The sequence below is a fragment of the Pezoporus occidentalis genome, unplaced genomic scaffold (assembly GCF_034315485.1).
Source record: "Pezoporus occidentalis ecotype Australia unplaced genomic scaffold, CSIRO_AGI_Poc_V1 ctg33, whole genome shotgun sequence".
NCBI lineage: Eukaryota > Metazoa > Chordata > Aves > Psittaciformes > Psittacidae > Pezoporus > Pezoporus occidentalis.
The window spans coordinates 4,349,490-4,367,969 of NW_026915268.1; the positions used below are offsets into that span (position 1 = coordinate 4,349,490).

Below are 18,480 nucleotides of genomic sequence, written 5' to 3' on the forward strand. Positions count from 1 at the left end.
TCAGGTATATTGCTTCTACAGATCAAGATAGCATCTAAGTAAAGTTTGTATAATCAAATCTATCATGTTCCCTATTGTTTGCTTTATGAGAGTTTGCTATTAATAAGACGTATCTGAGCACTCTTCTATTTTAAAGTAGACTGAAGGAAATACCTTGTGGACATAAACTGTGCAGATTATACAGCTTTGCCCACAGCTATGATATGTCTGCTTTGGTGTCACCATAAATGGTGGTGGGATGGAAAAGGTGTTGTTTGATCTCTGTTAAGTCACAGGATCTCTGTTGTCTCAGTGTTAAGATTGCAAGTGATGTAAGTGAAGTTTCATGTTACATAGATTTTGCTGCCACGACCTCTTTTCAATTTATCATTTCTATGTCATGGGATACTGAATTAGGTCAAAATGGGAAGTGATTTTTGTATGTCTCCAGACTGAGAATGGTTTCAGACAGCTGGGCCACCATTTCACAGATGGATTTCTTCAGTGTCTTTGAAATATTGCTTGTTTGAAGAGTAAAGGAAATGTTCTTCCCTTGAGGTGTGAGGTCGTTATTATGGGCTTCAGTTAGAAATGAATGGTTTTGACTGCAAGGAAAGGCTAGTACATAGGGTACAGGACAGGTTAGGTGAGGATTTATTTCCTAATAATTGTTCCTAGCCATTCTGAGGTACTGACTTTTCCTTTTTGTGTCTCTAGTATATAACAGAAGAAAGCAAGGGAGGCTTGGGCTGCGAGTATAAAACATATGGCTTCTCTAAACAAAGCTAGTTGGTTCAATGTATTTATTTGTGGAAATTGTGAGGAAGAGTTTCAAACATGGAGGTTTAACAGGCGCCTGTGTGTGCAGAAGAAATTGAACAGAAAAGTAGCCATGAACATGAGACCACTTTACCTTGTGGATTAATTTTTTTGATTTCCTGGGTTTCCTCCTCTTATATAATCATAGAATAGTTTGGGTTGGAAGGGACCAACCCGCCTGCAATGAGCAGGGACATCACCATGCAGATCAGGTTGCCCAGATCCACATCCAGCCTGGCCTTAAATATCTCCAGGGATGGCTCATCCACGCCTTCTCTGGGCAACCTGTGCCGGTGTTTTACCACCCTCATTGTAAATAATTTTTGCTCACATCCAGCCTGAATCTCTCTCTTTTAATTTAAACCATCACCCCTCGTCCTGTCCCAACAGCCACTGCTAAAAACTCTTTCTCCGTCTTTCTTATAGGCCTCTTTTAAGAACTGAATATGGGCAGGGACACGTTCTACTAAGCAGGTTGCTCCAGGACCTATCCAACCTGGCCTTGAAAGTCCATAGATGCTGTTTATTTGAAACGTCGCAGTTATGTAAATTCACTCTTCCAGTTTTATAGTATTGAAAAAGAGAGAACAGATGATGCTTAATAAAGCTGTTAATCTCCTGAGAGTATTTGGTCTCGAGGAAAATATTTGCTAAGAAAGGTTACAGCAGTACGATGTTAAATTTTGGTATTGGATACCTTTTTGTCTAGGGTTCAAATGGACTAATGTTACATGAAAAGGTTTTCTTTTTTGTGTTCCATGATTCAAAGTGAGAATTGTGTTTCTAGTGGGTACTGATGTGGCAGCGAGGCCTCAGGTGCCTAAACCTCACTTTGTCACTCTTGCACTCGTGGGGAGATCACGAGCTGCTCTTCTGAGGTGGGCAGATACAGATAAGGTGTTCATTCTAGGTAAGATTTTGTAAATGATACTAGTTTCAGCCCACTTGTTTCTCTCTCTGAGCCAGCCTTTGGCCTATAAAGGTAAAATCTAATTGGTGCTGGTGCTTCAACTGGCAATTATTTTTAATGTAGCAAGGATTATGCTTTAGAAGTATTAGCTTAGTGCTAAAGGAAGCCAACAGTCCTCTATTGTATGCAAGCACATCAAACCTTTCATATGTGAAACTGTTTCTCTCATCTAGGACTACTGTTAACATCTGTATTATTCAGAAGTACAGGGTTTTCTTTATGGGGCAGGGGAAGTATCAATCCTTGTTCAAAGAACATGCCTTTGGGGCTTGGTTTCACTTGGTAGCATCTCTATTGCCTCAGTTACTGACAACAGAAATGCACTGGTCATGCTGTGAATTCACTCATAGTGCCTCCTAATGACTCTGACCTTTGTGGGGCGGTGTGGTGCAGGCAGGTTTTGTTGCTCGACACCTTACCCTGCACTGGACAAGTGAAATTAAAATATTTAGAGAAGGAAGTCAGCATAAAAAAAAAACAATAAACCATTAAAAAAAAAAAATCCAGTTCAGAAGCTATTTAACAGTGCTCTGTAAACACATTGCCTACCTAAATTGCCTTGGCACTGTTTATACTCTTTGATGATGCTGCTGTTCCTAAGATTACATAAGGAAATGAGTTATTGATCTTACTTTCATGTCTTAATTTTATGTTATACCAACAACTAGGAGGGTAGATTTTTGTTGTCGGTCTTGACAGAAATCTGGTTTGGGGGTTTTTGAGGGGATGGGTGTTCTGTGATATAAACTGGAGACTAATTTAGATTTCTAAATTTGTCTTATTAATGTGTTGTACTTCAAACTAGAGAAGTAGCAGGAAAAAAGTCACAAGGCTGGGGTCTCTTGAAATAACAGTGAGAGAAGAAAAAAAAAAACCCAGACAAAGGGTTCGCATAGCTGTTTTGCATCCTTAATTCCCCTGTTCTGAGCAGGAGGCTGCCTGCATTCAGATCTTCTTACACTCTCAAGAAGGTATTTTACCTCAAGAGTCTCCCCTTTCTGAACTTGCAGAAATATTAGTTACAGGCTGTAAGGCATGTCTGTTGTGTAACCTGGCCAGTGGCAGAATGGAGCTGGCACTTCTTCCCTACAGGCATTCAACAGAGCCTGACAGTCTCCCCTGGATGATCTCTTGTGTTTTGTACCTTGCAAGGCAAGTGGGCACTGGAGGAGTTTTGCTGTAGGATATACTGCAGTACAGGAATGTAAAATCAGAGTGCATTTACTGAGAGGCGGAGGAAAGGGAAGAGCATAAGCAGCACTGCAAATGTGGTCCTGGTAGTGAGTAAAGGTGTTATTAATAAGCAGGTTACACACATTACTCTTATACATAAATAAAGTCAGACAGTGCCTTTATGATATCAGAGATAGTTCCACTAAATGTTAGATGTCTGCTAAAGATCAGGGAAAAAGAAAGAGAGAATGACTTCTTATAAGGGCCAAAGGAATGGAAGATGGACACATTCATGTCCAGGAGAAATTGTGGTAGGTGAATTGAAAGAATGAGGGCAGAGGCATGATTGACTAAACTTAGTCAAGCTTTGCCATATCAGGATGGAATGATTTAACTCACATTACTTTAAATCGCTTCTGACTAATGTCCTGTTTGCTCTCAAACCATGTTCTGATTCTCAAAGGCCATATGAAGGAGGCAGAGGCTGTGTGTACTAGTACCACTGTACTGGGAGTATTCTATTAGCAACTGAGAACCAAAAAGCAGAATGAACTCCAATTCTTCCCCTCCTCCCTTCCATTAACAGCAAGATGGGAAGTGCACTTTCTTTTTTGTGGCATGCTAGGTGTGGCAAAACACTTTGGGAAATAGTAAAATCCTCATTAAGGATTATAAGAATATAATATCTGAGTCATTTTTGTGATCCTCCGTGGTAGATTTAATTAACTTTTCTTCTAATGAAGGTTTCTTACTGCACACTTCTTACTAGTTGATATCGCTTGTATGGGCACTTAATTCCACTTACGGTACTTAGACTATTGGTTATTAGCTTATTAAAAGCAGTAATTTCTAGGTACATGGCATTTGTGGGGAACTGCTTACTGGCTTAGGTAATACCAAATAGTTTGCTTATCTCTCACCTGTTCATAATTTGTACTTAGAGACACATCATTCTCTCCCTGTGTCCCCCCCCAGGAAACTCCCATACCTTATTGTCAACACTGAAGTGCATAGGGAGTCAAATTTACCAAATAAAAGAAATTATACAGGGAGTTAGCAAGCAAAGGGGAACTTCACAACCCTTCCTTCTGTTCTAGCTTTGAAATGGAGGAGTTTGAAAGCACTTGATCTTACCACAGGCAGTACCTGGAATCGGTTTCAGTTGGTGTCCAGTCTGAAGTGGCTTAGTAAGCACTCTCCTTGTCTGTGTGTCCATTTGAGCTGGGGTTTGAACCTTGCTGACATATTTAAAAAGAAAACAAAATGTTTTTCACCAGCACATTTCGAGGTCAGGTCCTATTTACAGAAAAACTCACATGAGGCTATTTTCTAACACCAGTAGTTAGGCTTTTTCTAAAACATGTGTTCATTATCTGAGTGTTTTCAGGCATCTGTTGCAGTCAAGTGTTCCCCAGCCCCTTTAAAGTCGAGCTTGAAAGGTTTAGCACTACAGGTATTTGGCAACAGAGCAGGAAATATTGCCAATTTCCTTTCATTGTACGCACTAAAAATAGTTGCTTATTTGCTGATAAATGCTTTGTAAGACCCTCAGGACCTGGTTCTCATGTAGCTCACCTGTCTGGGCAGCATCATTAATTCAGCAAAATCCTATTACTGCTTCACATCAGTGCCACCTGCATCCCCAAGTGCCTTGCCATTGCTCACGCTGCCAGGAGCTAGAGATCCTGTTGGTGTCATTAGTTCATGGCCAACTGGGGAACTGAGGCAGAATAAGTTCCTGCCTGTCACCAAGCAAGGGGCTGTAGGGATTGCTTTCCTGGAAAGGACAGCAGAGTTTTCATAGATCATCTGTGAATGGCTCTGTTAAACCTGACTTTGGAAAAGCATGTTTTCTGTACTGTATGTACGTGTGTATCTGAACTACTCTACCTTTGGACAGCAGAAGTCCTCTCAGAAGTAGCTGCTTACAGTATTGTCCTGTGAGACTTGACAGAGTGTTGCTTTATGAGGAGGTGGTGTTTTTAAAGGTGTAGCCTCAACCTTTAAGTGACAGCAATGGATGTTGGGCTGCTTTTTCTTTGGAATTTTCTGAAGAGAAAACTTGCACAGCTGTATCCCAATTTAAGCCTGCTGTGTAAGAATGGTATTTATAATAGAGGTTCGGAGAGAAGGGAAACTGAACACAGTTGGCAGAACATAGGGAAACGTGCATTTTGCAAGCAGAAGTTTAAGTATTTATGGGAGGTGTTTACAGACTGTATTGCTACTACCAACTCTCCAGATTGCAGAGTCATAGAACGTGTCATGTTGGAAGGGAGAAACCCCCAAAAGAATTAAATTCTCAGTTAAATATCACGTTAGTTCAGAGTCTTCCACCTATCTGGAAATGAAAGGTTGTCACGTTTTGGAAATATTTAATACTGTGATGTATGTACTGATGCCAGTGGGTACTGACTAAGGGACCTGACTGCACACAAGGTGCACCAATTCAGTTGGTAAGAGCCTGTATTATCCATTTCTCCAGCTGGTGCTGTAATATGCTGTTAAATTTATAACAAGTGTGATGAGATTCTCAAATAAAGAATAACATTTGGATTATGAAAATAGGAAAAAACCTCTTCCTTAACTTTATTTCCTTGATTATTGCTATGAAGTGCTTCTGCTGTCATAGGAAATGTAGAAGAAAACTCAGATATTTTCCCTCAAGTTATGCTTCAACAGATTGCTCAAAACATTGCTTAGCTCATTATTTGTTTTGCAGAGAATAAAAAGTACATTTATTTATTTATGCTTAAGATGAAAAAGATAACACAAGTACCTTGGGTTAGTTTTACTGTTCTTTTTCAAAGATGTATTGGGAGTTAAGCTGCATTTGTGTAGCTATGGTTGGATGACAGTGCAAGTTGGATGATTTTGTGCAAGTGAGGCAGAATTTAGAAGGCTGAGCTGTTGCATACAAGTAACTCCTTCTTTGGTCTCCTTTTCCTTTGGCAACTTCTGACTGGCCTAAGCATACTTGACAGAAATGCAGTTGTTTTTCATAAGGGCTTGAATTTTCTGGGGGTCAGAATGCATTTCCACATGGCCTTATCGCATATTGCAGAGCTGTGTAAATTTAATATATGGAAAAGTAGTTTAAGCAACAGGTATAAATGTCTAATGAGAAGATTCCTCTATGCACATGTGCACAAAAGGGTTAATGAAGCGGTATAACAAGTTCAAACAGTTTGTGCTGTCTAGTAATTTCTTTAATAATGTATAATATTAAGATGTTTCCTTGGACAGTTTCATTTTGCTATGAGACTGAAAATGTCCTTGCTGAAATGCAGTTTCCCTGTAATGTGAAGCTGCTTTCCAGAGGCAAAGGACATTTTGTTGATTGATAGATTGTTTTTCTTGCTGGACTATTTGCCATCCAGTGTCTCAGGATTCTCAAATTTGTATCTCTTTGCAATTACAACAGGGTAACTCTGTTTCCTAGTTGTTTTTCCCAGTCCCTACAAAGTACTTGTAACTAGGGCAAATGGGGTAAGGTTAGTACTGGGGAAAGGAATAAGGCAGATAAAGGGAAGAGGCAGTTGTTTCACTGTGGGTTGTAAATTTGCTTCCATGGAGAGTTACACTTCCAGCTGTGGCTGATAAGTCTAACTCAGTCATTTAATGCTTTACTGTCAGTTACGAGCCTAGCAGAGAGCATTTCTTCTGTCTGTAGGTGTTTGTGTCTGATGTAACCCTACTTTTCAATCACTGCATCTTTCTAGCACCAAATACTTCAAGATGCTTATTCTGCACTAACTCTGCATGTTGCTTGTTGTTACCCATGTGGTGGAATTATCTTCTTACCAAGAATCTAACCACTTAATTATGTGGTGACTGCAGCAGATCATCCGCTCAGCAAGAGAGGCTATTGCATATCATGGCTGGGGTACACAGCGGATGCCTGCTGATTTCTGACTGCAGTCATCCAGTCTTTTATCTAAAATGCAGAGAAAACATGCTGTGAGAGACCCCTTTCCCACTCCCACTACAGAGCATCTCATCTTCCTTGGCATCAGCTGCTAGGATGCTCCTGCTTCCAGAGTAGGAGGTCCCCTGAACCAAAAGCAAAACTTCAGTGGAGAGAACTCAACACAGAAAAAAACCCCAACCTGTTACTTTGATGTTTGCAGCTAGTCAGTAAGATACTGTTATTTTTCTGGATGCAACTTTGACTCACAGAAATCTCTCAGGTTCTTTGCTATGTGCTCTGTTGTAAAATATTTTTTTTGTATGTTTTCAGGTATTTTAATTTTAGTAAAACATTTAGGGGTAAGACAACAAGTAGTATTTTCCACTCTGTGGAACATAGGTGCAAATGAGTAACTTCAGCCAGCACTTCTTCCCTTGAAGGGATTTTAGGGAAATTAAATATGTAAATTTTTCTCATATTTAGCATTGTTTTGAACAGTTATTTTCATATTTTTTAAACAGCAGCATCACAAAATAACCTGCTAGTTATGCATAACGACCTCTTTTAAAATTCATAATGTGCTAATTCAGTGCAGCTTCTGCACTGATAAAGTTTGGGCTGTAAAGTACTAAGCTCAAGTGAGCAGCAATAAGAGAAGAGGCAGATGCATAGCTGTCTGTACCTGTAATGAGAGATCCTGTTCTTCACTTCAGATAAAGCCAGGATTCCCTAAAAGAAAAGACATTATGTGTTCACTAAATATTTTCAACAAGAATACCTAAGAAAGTACATATGCTATAAATATAAATATGAGGCAGGTAAAGAGAAGGGATTTAAAATGCAGAAAGCTCATGTGATGGGGGAGAAGTAAAAACAAAGCCCATATGCTGCATTTTACCTTTAATGTTTTATGCTGAGATTATGAATGAATACAGAGCTACTTAAATAAAACCACCCTAAACCCAAGCAAACAAACCCTCAGTGTTATCCATTCACTTCATGTAATTCTCCAATTTTATTTTTGACTTGTGAATTTCTAGAAATGGGCCCTAGAGTCTGTGTTTACTGAAGTATCACCTCTGCACCGTACTTACCTGTAGAGAAATGAAGATTAAATGATAGGTACAAATACCACAGTCATGGTCAATTAGTGTTAATAGGTGGAAAATGTGTGGAAGAATGGAGAGGTAATTTCACAATATCAGTTCAAACTTCCTTCAAAAGTGAAGGCCCTAAGGGTTTCCTTTAGTGTGTGACATCCTGATACACCATGTTGTTGTGTTCATGTTTACTGACCAGGTTTCAGCTTTTCATCTTCTTCCCAGCCTCGACCTGGCACCAAAGACACATGTGATCTTTAGTTTCATTTTAAATTCAGACTGTTTCTACTCTGCAGACCATTAGCTAGAATACACTAAAGAGGAGAGCAGACTGGAGTGAGACGCTGCTCCCAACACAAGGCAAATTACTGACTATATCTTCCCAACTGAGTTATTTCTATCTGAGTCCATTAGACAGCTTTTTGTGCACTTAGTTTTCAAGCTATGAAGTTTCTCAAACTGTGCCAAACATCAGATTTTCAAGAGTTTGCCATAAATGTGCACCTAATGTGCAGATCTGAAAATGTATTTTGATTCCTAAATGGAAGATAAGCAGTCTTTAAAACATGCTTTGGGGAGATGCTGAAGGGAAAGCTACACAGAGAGAGAGACTCTGGGCAAAGTCAAGGGATCTTGAATGGAAATTTAGTTTCTACAACCAAGGGCCAAAGCAGTTGCTCATTCTTGCCTTCCTCTGGCTGTTGCTGTTGTACTGCTGCCCAATTGATACCTTACAGCAGATAGTGGTTTTGTATGCTTGGCATAGCTACTCAAGGTAAACATTCAAGTAATACTAATAAAGGAAATGAATTGTACATAACAAAACGTTTATAACTGAGACAAGAGGAGCTGGACAGCAGTGGTTTTTAAGCAGTTATTTTCTGACCATGCTATTTGTATAGACTCTCTGGCCATACATTGGATGTTTAGCAGAATGAAATTGCTTTATCATTAGGATTCAATATGACTGTACAACATAAATTAGTCTGTAGTGGTACTGAGTTGACACAAGGGAAAAGTATGATAAATTAAAGTACATTCTTTGCACTACTGGCCATTTTTTGCCAGTTTCCATGGAACTCGATTACTTCCTGACTGTTACCATTATTGTGCTTAATAACCTTAATCACCAGGCTTCACACAGCTACCAGGTTTGCAGTAGTGTTTCCATGTTGCATTGCCCTTTGTTTCTAGGCTGTGATAGCTTGCCATGCTCTCAGGAGGTAATTTCTGCTGTTGCTTTGTATGGGTTTTTGTTATCTTTTCACCAGTTTTCTCAGGCTTTCTCCTCCTGCTCTGTTTTGGTCACTGAAATAGTAAGTGTGCATGTTTAATCTCTCCTGTCTCGCTGGTTGCTTCTCTGAGCTCTCTTCTGTAGAGTTCATATCTTCCAGGTTTAGTTTATAATTGCTGATCACTGTTTCAGCCATTGACAATGATCACCATTTGGGATTGGGTTTTACCCATGGTGCTGGTCTCTTTATTTTACATACCACCTTGTAGATTTGCACACGTGAAGGAAGAGGCTTCACTGATGAAACTGGTGATTGGTCAGCCTTTGGAGACAAACAAATTGCCTGCCAAACTGGAGTTAGTGTAACTCCTTCTGGCTTTGTGGACCAAAGTCTCTGGAAGAAAAGCAAATCCCACAAAAGGGTCTGTGGGAGCAAGTTATGAGTTTTAAGAATGGTCTTCTTTTAAAGATGTCCTTCATTGTTTTTCAGACATGACTTGAAAAATACATATATTCCATCATTATAATGGTTTCTTTCAGTAAAAGCTTTCATAATGACTTAGGAAATAATACTCTTTCAAAGCTTATCTCTACTTATCTGTGTCTGAGTTTCTGGTAGAAGTTTGTACTTGATTAACTCTTTCCACCTGTCACTGCATCAGTCATCACAGCAAATGTGACACAGTCTGAGTTGATGCTCATAAATACCTAAGTGAATTAACTCAGCCTTCAGCCAATATCAGCATTACTCATCTCAAAGTTGAAGCAGTGAACTCCCAAATTTTAGAGCCTTGTGAACTTGAAAAGGCATTGAAGAGAATTTCACTGCTGCTGGACCACTGCTGGAAAATAAAATCCTGTGTAAGAGTCTGAGGAGAGGGCAACTCATCATTTTGGGAAGGTCTGTAATTCTGCACCTGATTTAGGCACCTTCCCCAAAATAATTTTGAGGACCCAGAAGCTCTGAGCCTGAAACTAGGTGCAGAAAAAGGCCAGCTTTTGGAGAGCCACCTAAGAACAGGCAATGCCAAACTAAGGGGGCTTCTTTGTTGGGTTTGTGGTGGTGGTGGTGGTGGTTTTGTTTTACTGTGAACATTGCTTCATTTTTTGCTGCAAGGAGTTGATGCACCATTTCTAACTAGTTTGGTAAAAATAACTTGGAGTTCCAGATCTATATTTGAGGTTTATCACCTATTTGCACTTCAAAAGCAAGGACAAAATGCAGACCTATTTTACTGTTAAATAGAGTCATCATCTTCTAAGGAATAGCCTCGAAATCCTACTTTGATTAACATCATGTTGTTTATGAATACAAAATTGTTTCTTTGCTTCATGTCAGCCCCTCTGTTTTGGGTTTGGTTTTTTTTTGAGAGAGAATCAGTTTGAAATCACATTGTGATATTATGTTAACATAAATTTTCTTCTTTGTCTGTCTTATTTATATGAAGTACTTGTGGTATTGTTTTACTCCTATTTGTAACATACATCGAATTGTTTGAACTTAAGTACAGTTGCACTGAATTCTATTCCTTAGGCTTTCTTTCAAGCCCGAATTTGAAAGCAATTTCTCTGACAATACAGTAGAAGCAAAGCAGAAATCTAGGAAGCTAAAGGAGAGAGCAGCAGTTGAGCTGTGGTGATTCTGTTGCTGTCTGATGCCAAAACCTCCCCTTTTTATACCCAGATTGAGCCCAGAGACTGGCCTGTGTAGATCATACATAAATCTCCAGGCCCAAGAGATTTGTATGAACAGTAAATTAGGAGCATCAATTCCCATAAACTTAATAAATAGCATGGAAATTATTGTGGGTAAAGGAATTTCAACAATTTTAGATCACAACTATTTAAACTTATGAGAAATTAGTTTCCTATTAAGTAAATGTAGAAAAGTTAGCAAAATTAGACACCTGAAAGAACAGATTTGTAGTCCTCTGTGGTGATTAAAAATAAGGGAAAATGTGAGAACGTTAAACAGAAAAAAACATCTCGTGACATCATCTGTATGAGAAATCAAGATCCACTCCTTTAGTCAGTCTAGGTCAGTCTGAGCTTGCAAAGCAAAACTAAGCAGCAAGCCTCACGTTCAGAGAAAAGATAAGCTCCAATGATCTGCTACAGGAGCAAGGGAAATGAGGTTCTGTGGCATCATGACAAGATAAACCCTTCCAGTATTTTTTCTCAGTAACTTCTTCTGAGGTCAGACAGTACATATTGTATTTTATGAGCCGTTCTGGGCATACTTTTCCTACCATCTCTTTTCTAGCTGTACTTTCTCTGTTAGGTCAGTTGTAACTGAGAACTGATGTTATGAATAATCATGAAAGGAATACTGACTTCTCCAATCAAATGACTTCAACTCTCTCCTTCTGGATCAATGTTTTGGTGTTTAAACAGGGATATACTATCAGTTATTGTGTTTTAATGATTATTAAAATTATATATTCTTTTGTTTTCATAAAAATCTTACAGCTTCCTACTTGTGATTAATTAATTGCCCCTTTATGGTGGAAGGGGAGATTGAGGCATATAGAACTGGAGTCATTGAGGTAGGACAGCATGGCATTGGCAGGAGCTAGGAACAGAATTCAAACCTGCTGCCTGACTCCCAGTGACAGAAATAGGATACACCCTTCAGGCAAAATACAAATGCATGGAAATATTTGGAACCTGACAGTCTAGAATTATTGCATGCTTCTTGCAGATGTGTCATTTCGCTATGTCAGATAAAAATATCTGTGAGAATGAAGAGGGTAATCGCAGAAGATAGGTCACATGTGATTATACTGTATAGAAGACCATAAATATTTTAAATATTATCAGTAATTTTTACTGGGCATTAAGTACATCAGTAATTTTTGGGTGTCCCTGAAGCCCTTCCTGTATGGCTAACATTAAACCACAAGCTCTTCACAAAACATATAAACATGACACACAGTATGTTCATTTTATGAAATAGATTGGCATTAATAAATTTCATGCATATGTTATGATTATTTCTACTATATCTTGCATGATATTTCTGTGCTAAAAGACAAAGTACCTAAAAGTGTGGGATTTTTTAATGTAAGGCAAATGATCAGCACCATAGCAGATTCTGCCTGAACAGGTCAGGTGGGTGACATTTTTCCCTGTAGGTGCTGGAGTAGTTTGTAAATAGAGGGAATTTGGGGAACTAGAAATGGAGGGTACCCCCTTCTACTCCATTCAAAGAGCTGGAGTGAAGGGAAGTGCTATCTCCGAGAAGCTGGAGCTGAGGAGCTTGATTACGTGAGTTGGCAAGAAATATACTTTGTAAATCAAAGGAGAATCCAGAGCAATATAGTTCTAGAGAAAAGACATGATGCTAAAAAGACCTTGCTTGACCCCGGACTCCCACTCAGAAGAGTAACGGGGCTGCTGAAGGACAGGATAACATGTGGGCGCCTGCGATTCTGCCTCGCTGTGTAATTTTTGTGCCGTCTCAAGTAGACCATTCATTTTAGAATCTCCTTTTTTTTTGCAAAATCTTGAACTGTTTGTGTCAAGCACGTGGCAGTTTTGTAGAGATAAATGTACCCATAAGCGTGAAGCCTTAGGGAAGAATGTGTTTATCTGCTTGTGGGTAGCGTGGGGCAGCTCCAGAGGAAATCACATCTTCCAGAATAAGATTTGATCACACAAAAGGCTAAAAAGGAAGTACAACAGCCTGGTCAGACCAACAGAGGCTGGAGCTGCAGTGGGTGCAGGGGGCAAGTCGGTGAGTACACAGATGTTGTGTAGGAGTGGCCATAACCTGCAAGAGCAGTATTGAGCAAAAGTAGGTTTCCTGAACTTGAGGTGATCTGATGGCAGCATTTCACATTACCCTTAATTCAGCTGGCAGGATTAGCTGAGCTATGTTACAAGATGGGACCAGCCTATGCCCAGACCACTGGAGAGACGCTTACCTGAATGTGTGTGGTGATGCAGCAGAGCAACACAGCACCTTCAGAAGTCTGTTACCTTTCAGTGCCACAGGTATCGTTGTAATTGGTACTGTGGTGTCCCTCTGACCAGACTAAACAAAAGGACTTGGCAAGATGTCAACACCGTGTGTAAATGACTATTTCCTTGATCACATCAGCATTCCAGAGGAATGTTGCCAATGCAAAGAAACTCTTCTTCTTTAGGTTTTCACAAAGAACTTTTTCCTCCTGGAAAGCCAGGATCATAACCAAGGACTTCAGTCTGCCCAGTCAAGGTGTTGCCCCAGTGAAGCAGTGAGCTTCTTTGTACTGCTGCATTGTGGTTAACCAGCAGTCCCTATCATAGCCCTGCCAAACCCTGAACTTTTGCATTATCCCTCAGTAAGAAACTGAATTTAGCCCATGAAAGTTTTTCTTTTTCTTCTTTTGGTGCTGGTGAGAGTGAAATTCCTTTCAGTGACTGTTCTGCTCCAGGTAGTCCCTCAGGAACGGCTGCCTAGGGAACAGTATAGCAGCAGAGCTGGGAAGAAGTAGCACTGTTTGCTGTGGTCTCCCAGCCTTCAGTAGGCAATGACATTTACTAGTCCTCCCTTCCTTTTGTCTTTGATCTGTCTAATCACTTCTAAGCCAGTATAAAACTCAGGCATTCACAGCATCCTGCAGGAAGGAGTTGCATAGCTGAACAAGACTAGCATAAAACCTCTCACTCTGCTTCTTTGAATGCACACTGATTTTGTTCAGTGCTCTCAAATGCTTGTATGAGAAATGGTGAACATCAGGTTTCTCATCTCCATGGTACTTCTGAGTTTATAGGTTCTGCCATGTCCTTCCTCAGGCATACAGTGTCCCCTGACTAAAGAACTCAGGTTTCATGCCCAATCCATTAGATGTGTTTGGTTCTTTCTTTGTCACATTTATTTGCTTGTTTTCTTCTCTCTTAGTTCTTTTTTTTTATGTGCTTATCTTGTTGAGGTGGGAGACCAGACCACCACACAGAATCCAACACCAGGGATACCGTGTTCCTTTGACAGTAACCTATGGATATCCTGTGGTCCCTGAATCTTCTGCTAATGATACTAATTATTGCTTTTTCAGACGTTATGAACACTAAGATGTTGTGTGTGGGGGGTGGACCTTATGCCTGTTAGACCTTTTCTCTGATTACTGATAGCTAGTTGACAGTTCGTCATTGCATCTGAACAGTCTGGGTTGTTTTTCCCTTGTGTTCACCTCTTTTGGCTGCCATGTTTGCTCCCACAGTGTTTGCCCTAGAAATAGTTTACCTTAAAACTTTGAAAAACTCTTACCTACGAAGCAGAGGGAAATGGATCACTTGTTTTCAAACTTGTCAATGGACTGAATTATTTAAATGAACTTTATAAATATTTAGAGATACAATTGGGTTTTGTTTTACAATGGTACTGGGCTGGAAAATTAGACAAAGAGTTTAGTTGTAGAAGCATGCCTTAATCTTGCTGTGTTAATAAAGAACATAAATAGGTGCTGCTTTTCAAGCCAGAGGGATAATGCTCACTCTCATCCTTTTGGAAGAAATAACTCCACAATAATAAGCTTTGAATATGATTTTATCATCAACCTGAGGAGCAAGATGGGCAGTGGCGTTTCTCCCTGCTCCCTGCCTCCCCAACCTCTGAGGAAAACCAGAACTGCACAGGATATCTTTGAGTTGGGAAAATGCAATGGCAGCTCCGAACTCATAATGTAAGTACAGGAACTCTTTTCAGCTGCCAAGCTCAGGAGGAGAAGGCAATAATGCTTGTAAATGATTTGGGTTTGTCAAATAGAAAGTAAAATTGTGTTTGAAAGGATTGCTCTCTGTGGTTTCTCAGGAGTGCAAAGCAGTGTGCAGAGGGGAAAAAGAGATTACATTGTCTGAATTTTTCTATGGGGACCAAGAAACCTTTTGAATGAAGAAACAATTGTGTACTTGTGTTTTTAATGTATAACAGCCTATAAATAACATCCCATTGCACAGAATGTCATCCACTGTGTTCATGTATGTGTGAGTTTACTACTTCTAGTGTGTTCAGTGTTTAAATATGTTTTCATCAGTATGGTTGGAAGGGATTCCCAGAGATTATGTTCACTTACCTGTATACTTGCTTTTCTTTTTTTAGGGTATTCTTGAGAGCCATCAACAAATTTGCAGAGACAATGAACCAGAAATTTCTGGAGAATATGAATTTTGAAGTCCAAGTAAGTATTTAGTCTGTAAAGTAACTGTTCTGGTCTGTCAGAGCCCCTTCCGACACTTCATGTCAGTATCAAAATGAGTGTGGATTTGGGTGTGGATTTGTGCCAGGAAAGGAAAATCATACTTTGATTATTTCCGATAATGCACCCAAGCAGAGGAGTTTGTACTGAGATTCCCTCCCTCTTCCCTGGCAAGCAGAAAACCCTGTTCTCTTTTTTTCCTTTGCCAGCTGAGTGTTCAGAAAGGCAATCTTTGATGTCCTGTATGTAGCCTTTCCAATATCGCTTCTATGAATGTAGGGCAGAAAGAGCTTAACTTGATTTTGATTATCCTACAGTACTTAGAATTTATTTTTTTAACTTGTAGCCCTCCCTTATAAGTCTATCTTCATCCATTTGTTTTTCCTGTTATTTTAGTAGTAATCATATCTGAAATAATTTAAATTAGGGCAGCTCTTTCAGTTTGCTCTGTATCAGTCTTCGTAACTTATCTATTTGGTCATGCATTTTACCATACGTTTGGCTTGCTTCAGATAAAAATGAAAATGTCTGTACTTTTCACATTCATTAAGTTGTTATTAAAATGTAAGTACAGTTTTAGAATCAGGATGTGTCACTAACTGCTACCTGATTATGGTGTGTGCTATAGATAAAAAACACAATGACATAGTATGAAAATTTACTGTTTCACTGTTTATGTTAACTGCGGTTAACAGGAAGTGTTTTAAGTTAAAAAAAAAATACTCCTGATTGCAAAAATCTAATCTGTTCATTAGGTAATAACTTAGTGACCCTGCCGTGAAGTTCAGAGAAGGCTCAGGGCTCTGCCTTCATTTCTTGCGTTTTATATTTTATCTTTAATCTTGTAACTTGCAATATGGTATAAGTGATCTACTGCATGTTAATGTTTAGGCTTATGCTAACAACTGTTTGGGTTCTGGTGTCTCCCTCCTTAACATAAACCATTTCAGTCACAAATAGCTGGAGCAGTCATGTCAGGTGTTACACAGGAAAAGTTGAAAAGACAATAGTAAAAAGAAAGGCAAAAACCATTCAGTTCATATTCAGCTACAGTGGCCTCCAAGTATGAAATGTAGAGCTGCTTCATTAAATAATCATTAAAATAATTTAAATCAATAAATATCATTATTGATCTATAGATCATATATGATCAAAAAAATCATAGACTCATAGAATAGTTAGGGTTGGAAAGGACCTTAAGATCATCCAGTTCCAACCCCCTGCCATGGGCAGGGACACCTCACACTAAACCATGGCACCCAAGGTTCTATCCAACCTGGTCTTGAACACTGCCAGGGATGGAGCATTCACAGCTTCCCTGGGCAACCCATTCCAGTGCCTCACCACCCTTACAGGAAAGAATTTCCTTCTTAGTTTGAACCCGTTACCCCTTGTCCTATCACTACAGTCCCTAATGAAGAGTCCCTCCCCAGCATCCCTATAGGCCCCCTTCAGATACTGGAAGGCTGCTATGAGGTCTCCACGCAGCCTTCTCTTCTCCAGGCTGAACAGCCCCAACTTTCTCAGCCTGTCTTCATACAGGAGATGCTCCAGTCCCCTGATCACCCTCGTGGCCTCCTCTGGACTTGTTCCAACAGTTCCATGTCCTTTTTATGTTGAGGACACCAGAACTGCACACAATACTCCAAGTGAGGTCTCAGGGGAGCAGAGTAGAGGGCCAGGATCACCTCCTTCGAACTGCTGGTCACGCTCCTTTTGATGCAATAAAAGTCAATAAATTGATGGAATAAATCAATAAATAATCATTAAAAGTTTTGTACCTTTGAAAGGTGTGACTTTACAAATGTATATGTAGAATGTTATTAAGATTTTTGAATCATAGGAAAAGATTCTGACAAACTTGAAGTTTCAGTTTACTAAGTATCCCTGCTGTAAACCCTCATATCCTTGGTATACTTATGATATAATCTCTCTTAGGCTGTATCAATTTATTAACACCCACTTTGTAAGCTATCATTTCTATAACACTTGATCATTTTTACTGCTCAATGTGTCAGTACCTTTTAAAAGCAAATAAAATAGGTCTGATGGACATGAGTACGTGTAGGCTACCAATACCTCAGACTGCTATAAACACTGTGTATCTGTCACCACCTGAAGGTGTACACTGCCTCTACCAAATGTTACAGCAGCAGCCTAAACCTGCCACTGTTATTTCAGATGTCTCCTGTGGCAGTTCTGTGCATCCCCAAATGTTGTCAAGCAACCAGGGATGTTGTAGTTCAACGCTGAACCTTGTGGTTCAGGGGAATGTATTAATGCATGCTCATTTATTCATGACTTGTCAAATACCTGGAGGCTTTGAGTAAGCTAAACAACAGTATAGGAAATAAGTAGTGCCATCAAAAGCATTGTCAGACCATTGCAGTTTTCACAAGAGACTTATAGTACAAGTCAGGGAGATAGATTAATTTCCTTCCATGAATAAAAGCAATGAAACCTTTCTCACAGTACCCTAAATATACCCATTAAGAAAGCTGATACTGGACTAAAGGTCTGAATAATGCAGAGCATCTTGTCTAATTTCCTTAATTAAAAATGAACATTTGATTTCCCACTCATATGTATGTATTCAGATCAATGATAGCTGGAGCTTTTAATGGTTTAAAGGTTTTATTGTCTTTTTATATTTTAATTTTTTGAAAACATTATAAATCAGTGTCTTGCAACTACTCAGGCTATGAAAACTTGGTTATAGAGAAGCACTAAAGCCTAAACATGTTATTAATCGGCATGAGGAACTTGAGAGGCCCCTTAGTGCACCCTCTTCCTTTTCTGAGGATCAACTTTATTTCTAACAATAATTTTGCACAACTATGCTAGACATGGCTTTCATGGTAAGAGTAGTCTGTGTCGTCCCTAAACACTTCATTGTCCTTAAAGTTACAAAATTGTCTTTAAATGCTTTGAAGTATTGAGGCACAATGGACAGAAACAAAGAGTGGGAAGTGACTACAGTAGAGCTAGTAAGTAATTGTATATGGAGTTTCTATGAAACAAATGGAATTTCATTTAAAAACCAAAGCAAAGCACAAGCACAAAACAAGAAGTGTCTATTTGAGGGTCAGTGGTGCAACGCGCAGCAGCCTTCATGC

General features: G+C 39.4%; 1 protein-coding gene and 1 long non-coding RNA gene across 3 annotated transcripts in view; one reads left to right on the top strand and one right to left on the bottom strand.

Annotated features, from left to right (window-relative positions):
* Window positions 1-18,480, top strand: part of DOCK2 (dedicator of cytokinesis 2) — a 167,157-nt gene that overhangs the window by 101,786 nt on the left and 46,891 nt on the right. For both annotated transcript variants that reach the window (XM_062629202.1, XM_062629203.1), the window contains exon 30: window positions 15,268-15,346. In XM_062629202.1, coding sequence (XP_062485186.1) covers window positions 15,268-15,346 — 79 coding nt within the window. The remainder of the gene's footprint in view (window positions 1-15,267; window positions 15,347-18,480) is intronic.
* LOC134169018 (uncharacterized) overlaps window positions 1-18,480 on the bottom strand; it is a 230,071-nt gene that overhangs the window by 81,982 nt on the left and 129,609 nt on the right. The gene's annotated exons all lie outside the window — the stretch shown is intronic.